This window comes from Notothenia rossii, assembly GCF_949606895.1.
Source record: "Notothenia rossii genome assembly, chromosome: 11".
NCBI lineage: Eukaryota > Metazoa > Chordata > Actinopteri > Perciformes > Nototheniidae > Notothenia > Notothenia rossii.
The window spans coordinates 39,526,845-39,545,095 of record NC_136910.1 but is presented as its reverse complement, the minus strand read 5'-3'; the positions used below and the strand labels follow the sequence as shown (position 1 = coordinate 39,545,095).

The 18,251-nt window shown below is 42.2% G+C and overlaps 1 protein-coding gene across 3 annotated transcripts in view; it reads left to right on the top strand.

The window, feature by feature from the left end:
• adamts6 (ADAM metallopeptidase with thrombospondin type 1 motif, 6) overlaps positions 1 to 17,880 on the top strand; it is a 57,814-nt gene extending 39,934 nt beyond the window's left edge. For 2 of the 3 annotated variants that reach the window (XM_079656942.1, XM_079656943.1), the window contains 6 exons: positions 3,850 to 3,988; positions 6,295 to 6,424; positions 8,549 to 8,753; positions 8,834 to 9,010; positions 12,222 to 12,393; positions 13,635 to 17,880. In XM_079656942.1, coding sequence (XP_079513068.1) covers positions 3,850 to 3,988; positions 6,295 to 6,424; positions 8,549 to 8,753; positions 8,834 to 9,010; positions 12,222 to 12,393; positions 13,635 to 13,744 — 933 coding nt within the window. In that variant the 3' untranslated portion in view covers positions 13,745 to 17,880. The remainder of the gene's footprint in view (positions 1 to 3,849; positions 3,989 to 6,294; positions 6,425 to 8,548; positions 8,754 to 8,833; positions 9,011 to 12,221; positions 12,394 to 13,634) is intronic. The other variant, XM_079656944.1, reaches the window with a different exon arrangement.
• Positions 17,881 to 18,251: the final 371 nt, after the last annotated feature.

The following is an 18,251-nucleotide window of genomic DNA, read 5'->3' as shown; positions in this document are numbered from 1 at the left end:
AACAGAGAACAGTCATTCTTCAGAGATGAGAGCTGTTGTTGGGACCTGGACTTATCTTGGACTGGAGGCTGGCTGAATAGAGGGAGGTTTTTCCTTTTAATGGGATCTTTGATGGGCTTTTTCTGTTCGACCAGGCGCTCACTGACATACAGTGGAGGAAATAAGTATTTGATCCCTTGCAGATGTTGTAAGTTTGCCCACTTACAAATAAATGAACAGTCTATAATTGTAAAGGTAGGTTTAATTTATCAGTGAGAGTAAGAATATCAAAAAGAAAATCCAGAAATGTACATTATATAAAAGATACAATTTGATATGCATTAAACTGTGGGAAATAAGTATTTGATCCCTTTGCAAAACATGTGTTAGTACTTGGTGGAGAAACCCTTGTTGGACAGCACAGAGGTCAGACACTTCTTGTAGTTGGTCTCCAGGTTTGTGCACATCTCAGGAAGGATTTTGGTCCACTCCTCTCTGAAGATCCTCCCCAAATCCTTAAGGTGTTGAGGCTGATTCTTGGCATCTCAAAACTTCAGCTCCCTCCACAGATTTTCTATGGGATTAAGGTCTGGAGACTGGCTAGGCCCATCCATCCCCTAAATGTGCTTCTTCTTTAGCAGCTCCTGTGTTGCCTTGGCCGTATGTTCAGGTGCATTGTCCTGCTGGAAGACCCATCCATGATCCTTTTCAGTGTCCTGGCTGAGGGAAGGAGGCTATTGGCCAAGATGTTACAGTACATGGCCCCGTCCATCCTCTCCTCGATGCAGGGAAGTCGTCCTGTCCCCTTAGCAGAGAAACACCCCAAAATTATAACGTTTCCACCTCCATTTTGGTGTCATCTGACCACATCACCTTCTACCAAGCCTTCTCTTAATCATTCAGATATTCATTGTCAAATTTCAGAAGGGCCTTTCATGTTCTTCTTGAGCAGGGGACCTTGCGGGCGCTGCAGGGTTTGATCCATTATGGTGTAGTGTGTTACCAATAGTTTTCTTGGGTCTGTGGTCCCAGCTGCCTTGAGATCATTAACAAGTTCCTCCCTTGTAGTTCTTGGCTGATACCTCACCTTTCCCATGATTATCAATACCCCAAGGGGCGAGATCTTGTGTGGATTCCCAGACCCAGGGTGATTGATTGTTGATTGATGTCCATTTTTTTCCCTTCCATTTCCGAATAATCGCACCAACAGTTGTCACCTTCTCCCCAGGCTGCTTGCTGACGGTTTTGTAGCCAACCCCAGCCAAGTGCAGGTCTACAATTTTGTCCCTGAGGTCCTTAGACAGCTCTTTAGTCTTGCCCATGGTGGAGAGGTTGGAATCTGATTGACTGATTCTGTGGACAGGTGTCTTTTATACAGGTAACAAGTTGATATGAGGGGTACTTTCCTAATGGAAATGGACTTATGTAACCGGTCTGTGGGAGCCAGAATCCTTGTTTTTTGCAAGGGGATCAAATAATTGTTTATCTTTTATATAATTTCATTTTCTGGTTTTTCTTTTTGATATTCTTACTCTCACTGTTAAAATAAACCTACCATTAAAATTATAGACTGTTCATTTCTTTGTAAGTGGGTGAATTTACAAAATCGGCAAGGGATCAAATACTTATTTCCTCCACTGTAGGTGTCATACCCGTCCTGTCCGAGTTTCTCAATCTGGTTCAGAGTGTCAATGACTGCTGCATCTGCAAGGTCTCTAGTATCCAGTACAAGAAGATATTCACTGCTTATTTCACAGAATCGATTGCCCATGTCTTATGTAGCACCAATTAGTGCTTTAACATCTTGTGCAAATGCCATTTGTGCATGTTTGTTCTGCTCATGGTGCAGGGTGTCAGTCTTCCTTCTCTTCTCAGTGGAGGCCTTAAACTCCCCAACCACACATGCCATCTCGGGGCCAGACACCATCCAGCATTGCAGAGCTGCAGGGTTCTCTGTCAGGCCTACAGCACCACCATCACCTTTCACAGAGGCATTGTTCTGCTTGTGGGCCTGGTCAATGACAATAGCAGAGAAGCTGCGTGTCGTCTTCTTCAAAGCAAAGTTTCCTTTCAGAAACTGTTGATGGACATCAGAATGGTTATCTTTTAGCACAATCATGTCACGTAAGTGGACTGGTATCCATCCGGCATATTGGGTGTGTCCCAGGGAAAGGACCCTTCAGGTCACCCTTGAAAAAGAGATCAATGATCTCAATGTGATTCACCTGCATAAATAAAGTTTTGAAATGAAATGAAATGAACCAAGGCACAATCTTGGTCAAGGCATTTATGTAGAGTAGGAAGTCGGCCTCTCTTATTGATCGCACATAGATCATCAACTCTATTTCCAGCTGCAGGATGATAGACCAGAAGTGGAACTGGGAACATGACACTGCTCTTGTCCACCCGCTACCCCTCCAGGAGGTCGCCAAGTACCTTGAGTGCTGCCATCTCAATGTGAAACCCAACAAACATCCCAATAAAATGATCTTCACTGTGAGTTGCTGGCCAGCTCCACTGGGTTTGTTTTGCCACAGCGTATAGAGGTTGATCCAGAGTGATCTGACCAGGATTCAGAATCTCTAATGCCTGAATTACCTCATCGATGGAATGACGAATCATTGCCACATATTTGGCCTGGTCGTAGAAGAGGGGAAGTAGAGAAGTGAGCATCGATTCAGCACACAAAGAGAGCTGCCTTCCAAGCTGGTCACTGCTGGGGACAGATGATGTTTGCAGCCCCTGAACTCCCATCTCCAGGTGACTGGGGGTGGAAGAGGAAGGCCACAGGTGGATGGGAAGTTTACTGGACCACATTACCAGGCCTGTTGTGAACTCCTCCGCTGTGGATGCAAAAAGGGTTGCAGTGGAAAATGCAAATGTGTCAAGGCAGCAATTCAGTGCAGTGCCCTTTGCCACTGTGGTGGACTGTGTTTTCAGAACTAAGTCTGCATTTAGTTGAAAACCTGTAATATTTCATATATATTATGTAACATGTATGACTTCACCATAATAAATATGTTAATGGTTTACTGTGTATTTTGTTCCCTGAATACCAGATACATATAGTTAGCTACATTCTAGCATGTTGTAAATAGTACCAATGCATTCCCCATCCTTGAAAATGTAGGATTAGCCACCAGAATCAAGATCGTAGGTGGTCTAGATCCTAAACTACTGGTAAAATAACAACCAATGGACAAATTTGCGATGGCCCTATAGCCAAAAATCTTCCTTAGGGCATGCTCTAACAGTGTGCCAAATTTCATGCTTTTATCATCAAAAGCACAATTCTTTCAGATATTTCACATATCTGCTGGACTAATTGAAACATCTGGCTTCCAACCTTAGATGACCATCAACCACCAGTTTTGGGGTTTGGATCTATTTTATATGTGGATATTATTGAAAAAGAACTGTGTTACTTGATTTGGAGAGCATGTGTGTTGTGTTTGCTCGTTCATGTCAAGTTCTTTTTTAAAATAGGTTCCTTTTTATTTTCTCTGTGTGTTAATGTGAGGCAACTAAGCCATTTCTTGTCGTAATACTCGGTGGTTTCTGCCTGACATGAATGCTGGAAATACCAGACCACACAGCAATACTGGAATAGACGAGCAGCTAGCCACTCGACCGCTAGCCATTCCTCTGCGGCTTGCAAAGCCTGACTCCCCTCAGGCTCCATTTGCATCCATAGGTCTAATATAAACCCGCCAAAGCCTCACTGATCCCAACTGTTCAAACTGCATTTAAATACAAAATAAATCAGTTTTACATTGGTTGAAATTAATGTGTAATGTCAATTCTACTAAATGTCTTCTCATGCGACTTGTCTCTCCTGTCCTCACTTTGTGTTTGCTGCTTCCTCTGCAGGTCCTCCTCCAGGAGCAGAACCTGGGGATACGCTACAAGTTCAACGTGCCCATCCAGCGCACAGGAAGTGGGGACAATGAGGTGGGCTTCTCCTGGCACCACCTGCCCTGGTCTGAATGCTCTGCTACCTGCGCTGGAGGTGAGTGAGCACCGCGAGCCCTGAGCGAAGTATCTTTGCTCTCTGCTTCTCTGGACTTTAGATTATAACAGAAACATAGCGATAGACTTTTCCATTTTAAAACTGTAGCGATCAGATCCACTTTAAATTGACACACAAAGGTTTAAATGTACTGTTAATGCATAATTGTTATCTTTAAGTCATATATCGATCATAACTTTATAAACATGCAAAGTAAATGCAATTTAATGTGCATTTTAATCCACACCTTCAAGCAATTATTAGGATTTGGTGGCACGTAAGCCACTCAATCAAATGCCTTTAAATCAGAGGAAGAGGTCGTAACAAAATGATGTAATTGAAAGAATGCCTCTCAAAGATTCAAACAAACAGACATAATGGGGAAAGGTTCATGTAAATATGGCATTTATTTTTATTAAATGTATTAAATTAAGAAATGTTACTATGTTCTCATTTCTCCACACAGATAATCGTACTTTACTCCTGTCAAGTGTCAAATACAGAAACACTCCTATTTCAACAATATTTCTTGTCTTACGTCTTTTTATCATCTTTTTAAACCAATATGAACATTTTAATCATTATTTTAAGCAGTTCAAGTTTTGATTTATAAAACTTGTAATAAATTACTACTACTTCTGCTGAGCTCCATCGGGCAGATGCTTTTCTTTTTAATAGCACTCATAGCATTTTGGTATTAAACAGCATAACAGACTGTGGGTGTTTAAATTATTTGTGAATATTTCTAGCCTTCTCAAATATGTAATACTTCACATCTTGTGTGTGTGTGTGTCCTTCTGTAAATCTTCCCTAACCAATAATTACACAAATGCTGAAGAGCAGTGTGTGGAAACCCAGTATCATAATTTACAATGGCTTTCCAAAATCATTACTCTGTAGCCGGAGATTCAGTCCTCTTAATAAATTCAATATGTATATTTTCCGTATTTTAGCCAGAGAAATGAATATGGTGTAATTTCTGTGAATGAGCTGCTCTGCATAGCTTCTGGTTTACCAGCGCTGCACACAGATACGAACCACTCTTCCAGAGCGCTTGTCCTACAAAGTCAAACATTCAAATCTGAAACCGCAGTGAAATGTTGAGACCACGGCCTCAAGAATGACTAAACCAAACGCTTTAGCCCAAAAGCAATGGGTTTCATGTAACAATAAATAGTGTTTCTTCCCAGTTGTCAAGTGTGGCCTGGACGGGTTTGTAATATTTTGTAAAAGCATGACTGAATAAGCATGTGGCTTTCTCTCAGGAAGGATTTCCAACTCAAAAGCAGAAGTTTTAAATCTCTTCCTTAGAACGCACAAATGTTCCTTCCTGTAAACATGCTTTTGCATTGTTGATTCAAACGATCTGATTTGTGTCTCTGTTCGCTCTGTAAAAGGTTATTCAATCAGGCCCCCATTCGATACAGCTAGCTCGGCTAATCATGACGCATTGTTGAATATATCACCACAGCAATAAACTCTATGAAAAACACCTTCTGACAGCCTTACAACCGAAACTCTTTCACCCCATGCGTACTGCTCCTCCAAACTGTATTTCACTGCAAACTCAGATGGGTAGATGTTCTATACTTCACACACACACACACACGCACACACACACACGCACACACACACACACACACACACACACACACACACACACACACACACACACACACACACACACACACACACACACACACACACACACACACACACACACACACACACACACACACACACACACACACACACACACACACACACACACACACACACATCCATATCTCATTACATCTGCCAGACAAGTCTGCTGCGGGATATGTCCCACGAGGGCCCAAACAGACCCTTTCCAAGTTGGTATGGCATACACATGCACACAAACACACACAGTGCATGCTCACACACACACACACACACACACACACACACACACACACACACACACACACACACACACACACACACACACACACACACACACACACACACACACACACACACACACACACACACACACACACACACACACACACAGTGGGAGGTGTGACACCGATACGGTAGCCCTCACTCTCTCCATTAGGAGCCAAAGTAAAGAGCTCCCTGCTCTGTAAAAGTGATTTGCCAAGATATCCTGCAAAGAATCAGGAATTTACATGTCTGGATTTACTACAGACTGAAAGCGATACCATCTCCGCTCAAACACAGCGCTCAACACGACGCTCGGCCTCCATGTTTCTGATGAGGGTTTAAATGTTTTTGAGCTCTGTGCTGCCTTATTGATCAGTGTGTTTCCTCCTTGTTAGGTTCCCAGAAGCAGGAGGTGGTGTGTAAAAGGCTGGATGACAACTCAGTGGTGCAGAACAGCTACTGTGACCCAGACAGCAAACCCCCAGAGAACCAGAGAGACTGCAACACTGAGCCGTGTCCTCCAGAGTACGTAACAACAGTCTTGATCATTGGCATTATCAAGTTTTGTGTGAAAAATATGGGGAATTAGTAGAAAATATGAATAACAAGTTCAGCCGGGCCAAAGTTACATCTTAAGGTCCAACGGTTCAAAACCAGCCATTTACAACAATATAAAACAGCAGTTTATTGTTGCATATCACAAGGTGGAACCAGAGAATGTTTGGCACTTTTGCATGATAAATGAATATCAAAATGATCTGTGTCATGTGATGATTCTCTGTAGTGTGCTCACAACGAACTACAGACTTAATTACACTTAGACATTTGATCCATTGTTAATATAAAAATACTGAGAAAAGCAGCTTCTTTCTTTCTCTGCAGTTCATTCTTTCAAAAAGAGAAATCGTCCATGAAAACGAGACTGACTCAGGATATTATATCACCTTCAATGAGGCCTACTTTGTGAAGTGTGTTTGGAACAAAATAATAAAATAAAAAGACCGTGATTTATAGCTTCATATGTTAACTATTTTCAGTGTTTGCCTCGTGCCAAAAATTAGAGCCTTGAAAATGACCACCTGTGTTTGATTGTTTTGGCTTCACTACCGACCCTGGGGGGGGTAACACACACGTGTACAGGTGCAATATGAACTAGTGTTTGGGGGCCAAATGTCTGCAACACTGAAGCTAGAAAAGTCAGAATCATTTCAATCCTATATGGAGAAAAGGGGATTAAATGCATCAGGGTTGATCAGTTTCTCTGACAATTACTTGAGTATGAAACTGTATGTCTTTCAGGCCAAAAAAGCCCACAGTATCGTCAATGTACTGTATAAGTGGTAATTTGTTTTCATACATTTAGACTACGGTCTCGGGTTATTTATTTTCACATCTGTATTCAGGAGACGCAGACTCCGTGCTATCTCATTTATTTTGATTAGTACTTGAAGGCTATTGCAGTGCGTGACTTAAAGTGTGTGTGTGTGTGTGTGTGTGTGTTGAGTTACGCATGACATTTGTGTCTATTAGAGAGGCAAACACCCTCCGCAGCCTCATGACGGGCCGAATAAGTCCACGTAAACACTATTGTTTTAGAAAAGCCGGGGTTTTATGGGCTCGCGTAATGAAAGCTAACACAGATGTTTGAACACGTCGTTAATTCTGTATACATTCCTTCAGATGATGTAATATCTCACAAGCTGGATGTGTTTGGAGGGCAGTTTTATGATATCAGCTCTGAAGTGTGTAGAAAGAGGGTCTCATTTTTCTGGAGGACAAAAGCTCAGAGGCATGGCACAGACAGGGCGGTCACTTATCTGCCAGATCACAAGAGTTTAACTGCAACAATTATTTTTTAATGAGTGATAACATTTTCAAATTAAGACATTTTGTCCAGATGTTGGTCTTCGTTTAGTCTATATTGGATGTTGCTACAACACTTCCCCGAGCAACTCTAAAATGTTGTGGCTGTTATAGATAAAATACAATAATTATCTTTATTTCCAAGAGTTAAATAAGAATATCGATAATGCATGTGCGATAAGTAAGGAAGTAGAGTTACTTATACCTGTTTTCCGAGCCAAGTTACACTAAATCTACCTTTTTGATTGGTCGAATAAGCCTGCTAAGGTTGAAACTTAAATAATAAAGGTTGGAAAACTACACTTTGTGATGCATTATCCCAAACAAATGTACAGTTGATCACATTACAACCAACCAATTGATAAATAGTGAAAACATACACATTTTCTTTCAATACCGGACATAAAGAAAGTAAAGAACATTTATCTGGAAAACTAAGTATCGATTCCTTTGAACAAAAGAGGTCAATATTCTCTAAATATTGTTAAAACACAACAAGCTGTACTCCGTGCTATGGATGCACTGTGTTTCAGTCGTTATGGAAAGGTTACTGAGGTCGGATGTCCTGTGAAATGTTGCTGCACTGCCCTTTTAGTAATCCAACTTTGATAAAGTCACCCAAATGTTCAGAAGCATAATGTGATTTCACAGTGACATTATCAAAAGCCCTTTTCTAATTAGGTAACCACAGGGAGGAAAACACATTGGTACTCAGAGGAACAACACTTACTGTACTCACTGTTTGCTCTGTTTTTTCTCTTTTAACTCAAATGTACTCTCGTGCAGGTGGTTTATTGGGGACTGGTCGGAGTGTGGGAAGACATGTGATGGCGGGATGAGGACGAGGACGGTTTTGTGCATCAGGAAGATCGGCCCTGCTGAGGAGGAGACACTGGAGGACACACACTGCCTGACTCACCGACCTATCGAACGAGAGTCCTGCAACAACCAGTCCTGCCCGCCAAAGTGGGTCACTCTGGATTGGTCGGAGGTAAGATAATGCTCTGAAACTAACTTTAGCTCAGAGTGCCGTCAAAGATGTGCTCCTTACACCTTCTGCTGTCTCTTCAGTGCACTCCTAAATGTGGCCCCGGCTTTAAGCACCGCATCGCCTTGTGTAAGAGCAGCGACCTCACCAAGACCTTCCCCCCCGCACACTGCCCAAGCCACAACAAACCTCCGGTCCGAATCCGCTGCAGTTTAGGACGATGTCCTCCTCCTCGCTGGATCCCTGGTGAATGGGGACAGGTAAGATGGCACTTCCATGATTTTTAACTCATGACACAGACATCTTTTGTAACTCTAGCATTTCCAAGGCGTTTTATTGTTGGTGCCGCTCTCTCAAAACACCCAGGTCACTTTCTGTTTTACTAAGAGTATTCAGGGAGAATCTTGTGACTTGTGACAAAATTCATCATTCTACAAAATAACATATTTGACATATATTCAAATGTGTTATTCTGTTATTACAATGCTGCAGCACATGTTTTGTTTGCCAGTACAGGGACTTTCCCTCTTCTCTTTCCATGCATGAAGGAAGTCTCTTCTTCTCTGCAAACATTGCAACCACTAAGCTTTATGCAAATGAACGTGCAATGATGTTGCCAATATGCAAAGGAGTGTATGATGTCATCTGGAAACTTTCAGAGACTTTTGGATCTAGTGCTAGCTACTTTTTTATTGTAAAATAGTTGGCAAAACTGCCTAGGATGCACTTCATTTAGTTTCCCACAGTTATTTTCGCACTGTCTGCCATTTCCATTACTGGGGAAGCATAGTGAGACTCTTTCGTGGTGGAGATAGCTACCGATAGCTCCTGTGGAAAACAGAAAGCACTATTTTCTACAGCACCTATATTGGGCAATCAACATTGCCAAGTAACAAGTTAAAGCAAAAAAGCTTTTTAGCACTTTAAACGTGATCTAAGTGAGCTTCCCAAACAGTATGCTGGTTAATCCTTTAAAAGGATAGCTCGAATGCCTAAAAGCCAAAAGATGCACTGATGGATCCCATGTGTTGGTGAATGGTTAATATAATTTACACCTGGATGACATACAAAGCAGGCCTGTGACGTGTGTGTGCCTGCGTAGGAGCTCTGTTTGTGTGTTTGGGTCCAAGTGCTCCAGCGGGCCTGCAGTGTGTGATCAGTGGCAGTAATATCCTCCTGGCTGTTTGAAGTTTATCTCTGCCTCAGACCAGGCCTCTCGATCACTTCCAGGAAACAAGATTTAGAGGAATACCGAGGAGTAGCTTTCTCGGGTTCACCGTGACATGACTTAGTGAGCTCCGCAAAGCTGTTGAACACTTTACAACACAGCTGACTCATGTAGGTGAGGGGGACGCCAAAAACACGTGCGTCAGAGAGGGATGAACGCACAAAAATATGGCTTGTTATTTTGGTAGGGATTTGTTGGGAATTTTTGTGTAAAAGTGGAATTTTAAACAGTGTGCTCTGATGGTCGGTGGAGCTGATGTCATAGTTTGAGCCCCTTGGGGTCAGAGGTTAAGAGTCAGGAAGTCTAGGTTACAGCTCTCCCTTGGCTTCTCCTCATAACGGCCACACGTGTGTTCACTGACATCAAAAACACATCTTTAGAATTAGATCAATAGCAATGACAGTCGTAAACAAAGCAGAGCTGACTGATAACCTCAGCGTGGGCCATCTAACAGCCGAGCAGGGGTTAATACCTCGGAGACCCAAGCAACAGCTTGGGTCTGCTCTCACACAGCACTTTCTCATGCACTTCAGATGTGTGTGTGTGTGTGTTTGCAACCCTGTCCCTCGGCCTCCACCTCCTCTTTTTTTTTTGTTGCTTTAATTACAAGCTTGGTCCTCCCTGCCCCGGTCCCTAAAAGCGTCAGAAAGGGAAGATTGTTGCCAGCTACCGAGCTTCTGGTCTCCCAAGGCCAAAAGGTCACTGGTTCAGATCCCACTTAAGTCGCACCATTGACGTACACCATCTGTCATGGCCGGCAGCGGGTCCTTAATAAAGACTCTCTAATTAGGAAGGGATGACATGCAGGCTCCCTGATCTGAGGCAGTCAGAGAGGATCATTGAAGGTGACAGAAAGCCCGGTAGTTCTCTCATCAGTGGGGGGGGTGAGCTTTTGTTGATGGCTGGGTTCATATCACAGACTCGTACTGTACACGCGCACACACATAGTGCTGGCAAACAGGTGTGTTGTTGCCCAGTGCTTTCAAGGTGGAGTTATCATGAAGATTCATTAGATGCTTGTTTTTGTAGTCTTTCTTCTGTTATAAAAGGGTTTTATTGGCCACCCATAGAACCAATTTAAGTTTTTATTAGAACTAGAACATTTATAGAAGTCAGGTGCACAATACGAGAACCTTTTTCATGTGTTAACAAATGTTTTGTCCCTTAGTTCTGTGGCCAAGGTGAGTCCATCGTCATTTTTCCTAAACCTATGAAATCAAGCCAGAATGACCATATGCCAGAGGAGGCTTCTTAAAGGTTGTTTTTATTAGGATGCATCAACGCTGATTACTCCATTGTTGTGGAGATCTCCTTGTAAACAAATCCTGAATAAGACTCCAGTACTAGGAATTATCCAACAACAGGATCAGCTGTTGCAGCAGCACTGGGTCACAGGGTCGATTAATTAACCCTTTCCGCCAGATCGGTGCAATCTGCGTCTAAGATTGTACTCATCCCAGTTATAACTCTGAATAGAGGTTGACTTGTACTTTGTGAGGATTTCATTATTCATCCTTAGGCAATACACATCCATAAATCTACTCCAGATATTTGTAGTTATGGCACTTTTAGCTGATAGCACTTAAAAGATGTGTCCTTTTAATTAAATCTGAATTATCCCCCTCGTCTCCTTCAGACGTGCACACTGTTCGAAGCTCAGCTTGTAGTCTTAAAAGAACAAGTGAACTTCCTCATGAGAAACAATCAATCAAAGAGTACATTTTCACTCTGTCTGTTTCTCTGTCTGTCCTTGCACTCACAAAAACATGGAAAAACCTCTCTAGCAACGCTGACCTGTTAGCTCTGGGAACAAAGTCACTGACATGCAGCCAGCTCTGAGTCAAACAAAGGGGAAGGTGACTGTGCTCGCTTCCTGCATGCCCTGATGATTGGTTGATTGGATCAAGGTGTGTGTGTGTGTGTGTGTGTGTGTGTGTGTGTGTGTGTGTGTGTGTGTGTGTGTGTGTGTGTGTGTGTGTGTGTGTGTGTGTGTGTGTGTGTGTGTGTGTGTGTGTGTGTGTGTGTGTGTGTGTGTGTGTGTGTGTGTGTGTGTGTGTGTGTGTGTGTGTGTGTGTGTGTGTGTGTGTGTGAGAGCTGTGTTTGTGAGTGTGAGCTGTGTGTCTGCGTGCATAAGGTAGACTTACAGCACTCAGGGTCACAAAGAAAGGATGGTGCTTATTTTCCTGGAAGAATCTTCATTGGCTTAACTGCATAGACAATGCGTTTGTGGTTTCCTGTTACAGTGTTCGGCGCAGTGTGGCCTGGGCCAGCAGATGAGGACGGTGCAGTGTCTGTCGTACACCGGGCAGCCTTCTAATGACTGCGCAGAGTCCCTCCGACCCACCACTATGCAGCAGTGCGAGAGCAAGTGCGACGCCACCCCCATCGCCGATGGCGACGGTAAGAGGAGGAAACGTACGGCACACACACACACACACACACACACACACACACACACACACACACACACACACACACACACACACACACACACACACACACACACACACACACAAAATCTGACTCAGAAGTTCCTTCAAATGCAAAGAAGATGTTTAATGTGAATACATATTATTGTTTTGCACATGCATTGCTTTCACTAGAAACCCTACATGAAAAGGTTATAATCTGTCCCGATCTTCATCTTCACTGTTCTACTATGACCTAAACACACTTGGATAACACACTCCTCGCCACTTTGCCAGCTACATTAATCTTTCCAGTGGGGTTGGCTCCTGGTCAAAGCGAAACAGCTCAACCCTCCATATACACTTACACATGATGGATGGCTATTCAGATGCATTGAGAAGGGCCTTTCGATTAGCCTGAATGGAAAACGTGAGCAGCGTTTACAGGCTGGCTAATGGGATTAGCTGTAGGCTAATTGTTCCTTTACGGACAGCAGTGAGGCAATGTCTCGTTTCATTTGGCTCTGCAGAGGCAGGGGCCAAAGCCTAATAAGGGAAGACACTCTGATCGTGATAAGGCATTTAGAGCACTGCTTGTCCAGCATCCAGCAAGTAGTTTGTGTGTGTGTGAAGGAGTGTGTGCATGCTACAAATGGCAGGAAGCCCAGTTAGTGAACGAGGCCAGGATCTCAGCTCCCGCCTCTGCGTCCAAGTATAGTTGCAGAGCTTTTATTCTGTGGAGGCCTGAGGGAGATCCATCAGCCCTCATGTAGCAGGTTAGTCCCAGTCTGTGCCTGATGTATTCTGTAAGTCACAGTGCTAAGCATTGCGTCTACTGAAAAATAACTACATTATTTGCAAACCCCCAGAAGTTAGTTACCACTGTTGAACCTTTAAAGCCTCCTCTTACTAAAAAGGTTTAGTATCTAGCTATTGAGTTTGAATTTAAAAAAAGAATCACAACTAGGGAAACGGGTCGAAAAACATCCCCTTTTATTGCAACAGAGAGAATATTTGTCATTCAGGTGGCTATAAGTGTGTGAAATACCTTCAGAATAGCAGTTAATCTCAATCGATCTTCTCTGCTTTTTAAATATCACCATCAAATGGCATACTGCATCTCTAATCTAATAGTAACACATGACGGTGCGGATGAGTGATATTGCTGGGGCTGGAAGCACGCTTTTAAAGGAGAGTAAAAAATACATTCTTCACTTTTTAACTCAGCTCTTTTATTTATTTCTCCAGAGTGCAAAGATGTTAACAAAGTGGCCTACTGCCCGCTGGTCCTGAAGTTCAAGTTCTGCAGCCGTGCGTACTTCAGACAGATGTGCTGCAAGACCTGCCAGGGCCACTGACCCTCTGGGAACAAGACATAGCAAAGAAGAAAGAAGGCAACAAAGATGGAGGAGCACGATACAGCACTGAAAGGAAAAGAAAACAGGGCAGACTGAAAAGAAAAAACCTCTGGTCCAGTGGAAAAGAGACGAAGAGAGATCGACGAAAATGATGGATTTCCTCGCTTATCACACCTGGTCCTCCTGCCCTCCATCTTGGTGGCATCCAAACCACTGCTCAGCCTACAACGCTGACACAAACGGTTTTAATTTTCACTTCTGTGAAGTGGAACTTGGAAGATTATTCGCTGGTTATTTTTATTATAATAATAATTATTGATATCATTGTTAGTCTTCCTTCGTGTTTGTTGTTTTATGAATCCAAAGTGCTGGACACATCACTTGCAGACGATGTTACCCTCGGAGATGGACAGATGGAGGAGAGGACCCTACGTTAGAAGAAAGGGGGTGGGAGTTGAAAGTGTCGGACTCCTGTCTTTGGGACGACTGTGATGGTGCTGTTGGCAGGCAGACTTCTGGCTACGGTGCACTTTTTCATGTAAATACTTTGCCAATTTACCGCTCAGATACGACAGAGAACCCCCATCAGTGTACTGTATATTTATTGTACAATTCCAAGCAGAGCTGAAATATTGTCCTCTTATCATGTTTGTGTCAGATAGTAGCCTACTGTCATGGAAGGGAATGTAATGTGATTGAATTCATATTCGACGTCTCTGTGCTGGAATGAAAATATAACATACTGTAACATACGTTAAACCCTTATATACTGTAAGGATTTGTATATTATATATGATGTTAATCCAGGACCAGAAATACTACATGGTTATAAGAGGATTTTTAAATCACTTTTACTTTCCCCAGATGGGTGCCTTAGTTCCTAACACTTTAATGAAAGCTCACTCAGTATCACTAGTCCAAAGTAGTGTAAAGATATCGTAAGAAGGTGCCTGGGCCACATGAAAAACTATTACCAAACTGGCCTTTACTAAACATCCCATTGAGGAGCTTCCAGTTCACTATTGAAGGATTCATTTTGAAGGAGCAAATTCTATGAAGCAGCTTGTTCATTGGAATCACAGAGCAGTCACTATTTCTTACTGTTTTAAGGTGGATGACTATTACATCAGAAGTTGTCAGATATTATTGTACTTCAGCAGGAAGCAAAGACTGTCATTGTTTCATTGCTTATAAAAGTTAAAGGAATAGAAAGAACATTTTCTTTCTTGCAGTGAATTAGACAACCAAGATACCAGTCACTATTACGTCTGTACTGTGAATATGAATCTTTAACCATACTACAGTTAGCTTGTTTTCAGACAATAATGACTTTAAAGTATTTAATAGTTTGCCTATTAAACAGTAGATTTTTTTTGTTCCGCTTTGGAGACGCTCTTTTTCCAATGTGTTGAATGGGGAAAAGGCAAAGCAATGAACATGGAGGTTGCAATATCCCGTGGGCCACCACCCCAAAACCGCAAATAAATAATCTTGCACCCTAATATATTTTACACTTTGTATTTGGAAAAATTAAAACATGCTCATTACTTATTTTGAGTTGCTAGCAAAGCTAACCGCCTCCTGGCTGTAGTTTCATATTGAACGTACAGACACAGTGATCATCAATCTTCTCGCCTAATTCTCAGCAAGAAAATCCGAAAATATAGATCTACGTTTTTTGGTGTACACATACCACAAGTCCTTGTTCTCCTTTTTCTCATTATCATTGTCTCGCAGCGACAAGAAAAAACCAGCCAACTCAACGGTGCTTTTCCATTTTTTTATTTTCATTTTTATTCCCACTGAGTACTATGTTTACCTCTTATTTTCCTCCTGCTCTACTCTGAGGGTTGCGGCCTTCCCAGGCTTCTGGTGCTATCAAGTGGGTGCTTCCATTCAACCCTCCAGTGTGCTTAAAAGTGAGGCTGGCTCCAAACAATATGAAAGTATATATCCTTGTCAATATCTCTTATGGTAAATGCTGGTCATGTTATTGTTTTGTTTGTATCTGTTTATACCTCACACTGGGAATTGTCATTGTTAACCGTGTATTGTAATTTGCGCCACCAACAAAATGGACACTTGCCCAGTTGTAACTGACTTACCCAGGTAACATTCCTGCTGGTGTAGGGGGTTGTGAAAGAGAACATCTCTATCACACGCTTGTTATGGAGGTACAGTAGGAACTATGAAAGACGATTAAGGAGTGTACAAGAATCTCATCGAAGTTGTTAACAACTCATTTCTAATTTTGCTGCTGCTACTTTTTTGTAGCCACCTTCAGTAGGACAATGTCGAGCAGATTTGATCGGTTACCAAACCTTGAATGAGGCCGTTGGGAAAGGACAGTGGACGCTGAGAAGCATTTGAAATCAGTCAAACTCAGATTGCTTGGACTTCACTCATCTACTGGCTGCGGGATACGGAGCCTCCAGAAAAAATTGAATTGAAATCACTCAAACTGGTACTCATTGCTGTGAACTTGGATGTTTGAATGTCACATTGCTTATACCTGTACCTAACGTGCAAGATAAATGAAAAGCATCATGTGATTAGTCGCGTATATTTTATATTCAGTATTAATGTTGGTACACTGTTACTAATTTCTTTTTTTCAAATGTAAATTATATGCTAATTTATTACGTTGTCTCACTTGTACATTTATTTCACTGCATGCAAACAGAACTTTAGCATAGTGAAAAAATATGCAGTGATGCAGCCCTTCACCAGCCCTTTTTAAAAAAAAAGTAGATACAATAAAAAGAGCAGCTTTTAAAGAGACCTTTTGTTAGTGAATTCATTTTCTTTCCCCTGCTTGTCAAAACACGTCTGCGCAACATTTCTAGTGGTGTACACAGTGATTCCTTTGAGAGGAAAAAGCTCCACATATACAGTGAGGATCAAATGCAAAGTGCCAGGGTGGATGCTCTGTTCTCACAGGCTTTAAGAGATATATAATGTTGTCCTTTCACTCAAATCTTGGAAAGCACCCACAGCATGAGAACAGCTAATGGCATCACACCAGGATACCAGTTACACCGCTGAAGAAATCCATTAATTGGCTGCCTCAGAGACAGAAAGGGTTTTTCCCTATCTATCTGACTGTGCCACATCAGCTGCATCATCATCCGAGATTCAAATATAATACAATTCTGAGTGAGCAGCAACAAACACCTTTCTGAACTGTCTCAAGTTTGTTGCCATAGCTTTAGTATGGCACTGTCCTTCCTCTCATCCTGGCCTCAAGTGTCTGGATTCACTCTTTGGGAACTGTGAGGTTTCCACTCTCCTTGGTAATTAATTCCAAATAAACAGTGACTAGCACACTTGGCTGGGAAACACTGCCGTCTCCTTCTAATCCACAGTGTCCAATTACAGAGGGAGACAGATAGCCTGTTTGGTCTAATGTAACCAGTTTAGAATACCTGTACGTCTGGCCCAGCTTCTGTCTCCCGCACTGGCCGGTCTGCAGTGGCCTGTGATTACATAAGTCCTAACCTTGAGAGCTGAGGGCGACAAGGAGAGAAGGAAGGGAAGGTGATAGCGTTCATATGCAGTTGACCTGACAGGCCTGAGATGGCTACTTCACACAAAACATTTGCACACCATTCTTTATGTAGTAGCCTATGTATGAAAATGATTGCTCATTTTGGATATAACATAAACAAAAGGTTATTCTTTAGTAAACGTAGGCAACGCTGTTCATTTGATACTGTGCATGTACACACGGAAATGGGAAGATCGTATGGGTCTGGTATTGTGAAATCAATCTTCGTGTGTAATGTTTGTGTGTCAATATTTGTTTCTAGAAGTTTTGTGACATGCTGATGAGCTAACCGCTAACTCGCAGAAGGGCTAGTGCTAGTCAAAATAGCTCCCGGGCTAACCACTGTATCTGTTTTCTTTTTACCGTTCTGTTCACTCCTCCCTGTAATTTTGCTCAATGTTACGTTATTGCAGTGGAAAAGTAAATATATTCAAGTAAAAGTTACTTTGCAAATAGTCAGTTGGCAATTTTGTTTTCTGATTAACTTAGCTCGGTTGCTAACGGGACAATACGGTCTGAAATACTTTGAGCATTGACAAAACAAGTTGCTATTGGTCAACAACAGCTATTAAAATTGTACCTAAGGTGACCTTGGCGTGAACATTTTTTGCACAGTGACCTATTTATTCCAATAAAAAGGTGTTGTTTTAAATGGTGTGAGTTCATTGCACAGTAAAAAAAAAAAGGAAAAAAAAGGCCTTTTTACCACAGAAAAAGTACTGTTAAACTCTTATTTTAATATGTTGACATGATTTTTTGTGCAGGATATATATTACTCCCCCTATACCATGTGTATTTGACTCAGTGACAAGGTGATTTCCCACTACATAGAGTACATGCAGCTCACGGGCTGCCTATGATTAGAGGTGTAGAGGGGATGAGGAACAGATTGTTCCTCGTCTCCAGGAATCTGCACTTGAATCACACAGTGAGAGAAGCCATTGCCGTAGCTTATCAGCA